We start from the raw sequence: 2500 nt of genomic DNA, 5'->3' as shown, positions 1-2500 counted from the left end.
TTTTTTTTTTTTTTTTGTACCGCCAATGATCTTAATTATCATCTCCAGTTCCAAATACGGAATTTACGAACCCAACTGCGGCCTTAGCAATGTGTACATGTCTTGGGGCCACGACGAGTACCTGTACCACGTCCTCAAGCACAACAAGTCCACGCTGCCGGAGGAAGGTCTCTACATGATTAGGTACGAAGGGGTAGGAAGGGAGAAGGAGGAGGGAGGAGAGAAGGAGGAGGGATGGGAGGAGGGAAGAGGGAAAGAAGAGGGAGGAGAAAAAGAGGAGGGATGGGAGGAGGGAGGAAAGAGAGAAGGAGGAGGGATGGGAGGAGAGAGGAGAGAAACATGAGAGACGAGAAGAGTGAGGCGAGAAAGAGGAGAAATGATAATACAAAACATTCTTTCATTGCAATCTACAGTAATCCCATCCCTTTCCCACCAACCCACATGGAATCTGAACCCTTTTATGCAAATTGTTCTTGGCTGTTTAGGCTGCTGACATCAAAAATGTTGGTAGAAGAGGGAAAGCAAATTATTAATTACTCGAGGCGAAGGAGCTGATAAAATTCGAGATATCATATCACTGTTGATTTTTTTTGAAGTCGGTAAATGAGATGTGCTAGGACCGAACTTTTGCCTCTAGTGTATTGGTAAACATTTTAATTGGCTATTTTGGGCATGGGGTGAGTTAGAGTATTGCTCAATCTCGCGTTAGTGCTCTCATATCTATAATCAAATTTAGAAGAAATAAGATGCAATAGTTTGAAGAAACTAACTGGCAAAGATTAGATAATCTCAATGTTTTTTTTCCGGGTATCATTCCCTTAAATTAAAAAGGATTTATTTGAAGAAGATGAAGAAGAAAAAAAATAATTATCTCACGTATCATTCCTGTAATTGAAATAAACATTTACTTGGGAAAAAATGGGTAAGTTTTAAAGGGTAAATATATTTGACTGCAAAAAGAACCTTATCTCAGGTGCCGTGCCTTTAAGTCGAATATGCATTTGATTGAAAAATAAGCGATTTTTTCCTATTACCGATATTCATTCCAGGTAAACAAGCATTTGAAAAAGAATCATATAAAATTCTTTCCTTCAAAATAATTATGAATCTAATGAAACAGAAAATTTGAATGTATAATTATTATTATTATTATTATTATCATTATTATTATTATCATTATTATTATTATCATTATTATCATTATTATTATTATTTCTCTATTTATTTCTTAAATCATTTTTGAAAAATCTCATTTCACTTAATTGCATTTTATCTAATTCTACCCATGTATCTATTTTCATATTCCAGATTCCACTCCTTCTACCCCTGGCACACGGGGGGAGACTACATGCACCTGTGCGACAACCGCGACCTGGAGATGCTTCCTTGGATCAGGGAATTCAAGTGAGTTCCCTGAAGCCGTTTGGGGCCTTTTAAAGGGGAATATTTCTTCGAGGGGAAAGGGGGCGAGGGTACTGGTATTGGCGCTATTACTTTTGCTGTTGTAGTAATAACGGTAATGACAATAGTGATGATAATAGTAATGATAATGATGCTAATAACAATGATGATAGTAATGATAATAGTAATAACGACGATGATAATGACACTAATAATGATAACAACAACAATAATAATAATGATAATTTATGATAATACTAATACTAATGAGTAATACCAATAATAATATTAACAATGATAATAATAATTAAAGTAATAATAATAATAATGATGATGATAATAATAGTAATAATAATAATTATTATTATGATAATAGTATTAATTGTAATGATAATGAGAATGATGATAATAATGACAATGATATCTACTAGCACTATCATTATTATTGTTATTATTACAACTATTGTTACTGTTATCATCATCATCATTATCATCACTACCACTGCTGCTACTACTACTACTACTATTAAGCGCTAACAATCTTACCACGATAACGAAAAGGGAGAAAGACCTAATCCTCAACGTTTCCATCTCCTCTTTCAGCAAATTCGACCTGTACACGAAGAAGGAGGAGACGCCTGACATGGAAGCCCTGATCCCTTATTACCAGTCTATCATCGACAAGTACTGCCCGGGCATCCTGAAGTGGTAAGGAGCTACTGAAACTGTGAGATTTACTGAAACGACGAGACAAGATCTACCGAAACGACGAGCTAATGTCTACTGAAACTATAGGCTAAGATTTGCCGAAAGCACAAGTTTATGGTGTATTGAAACTGCAAGTTAAGGACTACTGTAGCTACAAGGATAGATCTACCAAAAACTACAAGTTATGGAAGGCTGAAACAACAAGCTAAGATCTATTTGAAACTATAAGCTATAAGAATACTGAAACAAAGTGAAACAACAGCAACAAAAAAGTACCTGCGAAGATTTACTGAAACGAGTAAAACCACAAACAACGATTGAAACAAAACTTAAATGGAACGGCTTGCTTCAGGAAGACATTGGAATAGTTAACTTCCCAAATCGGTAATTA

The 2500-nt window shown here is 35.3% G+C and overlaps 1 protein-coding gene across 1 annotated transcript in view; it reads left to right on the top strand.

Moving 5' to 3' along the window:
- Positions 1–2278, top strand: part of LOC119576802 (inositol oxygenase-like) — a 4377-nt gene extending 2099 nt beyond the window's left edge. Inside the window, 3 exon segments of the mRNA XM_037924446.1 lie at positions 49–183; positions 1309–1404; positions 2005–2278. Coding sequence (XP_037780374.1) covers positions 49–183; positions 1309–1404; positions 2005–2113 — 340 coding nt within the window. The 3' untranslated portion in view covers positions 2114–2278.
- The last annotated feature ends 222 nt before the right edge of the window (positions 2279–2500 follow it).

The sequence above is a fragment of the Penaeus monodon genome, chromosome 9, assembly GCF_015228065.2.
Source record: "Penaeus monodon isolate SGIC_2016 chromosome 9, NSTDA_Pmon_1, whole genome shotgun sequence".
NCBI classification, from domain to species: Eukaryota; Metazoa; Arthropoda; class Malacostraca; order Decapoda; family Penaeidae; genus Penaeus; species Penaeus monodon.
Note: the sequence above shows the minus strand (reverse complement) of the source record. Positions and strands in the feature narration are given on the sequence as shown.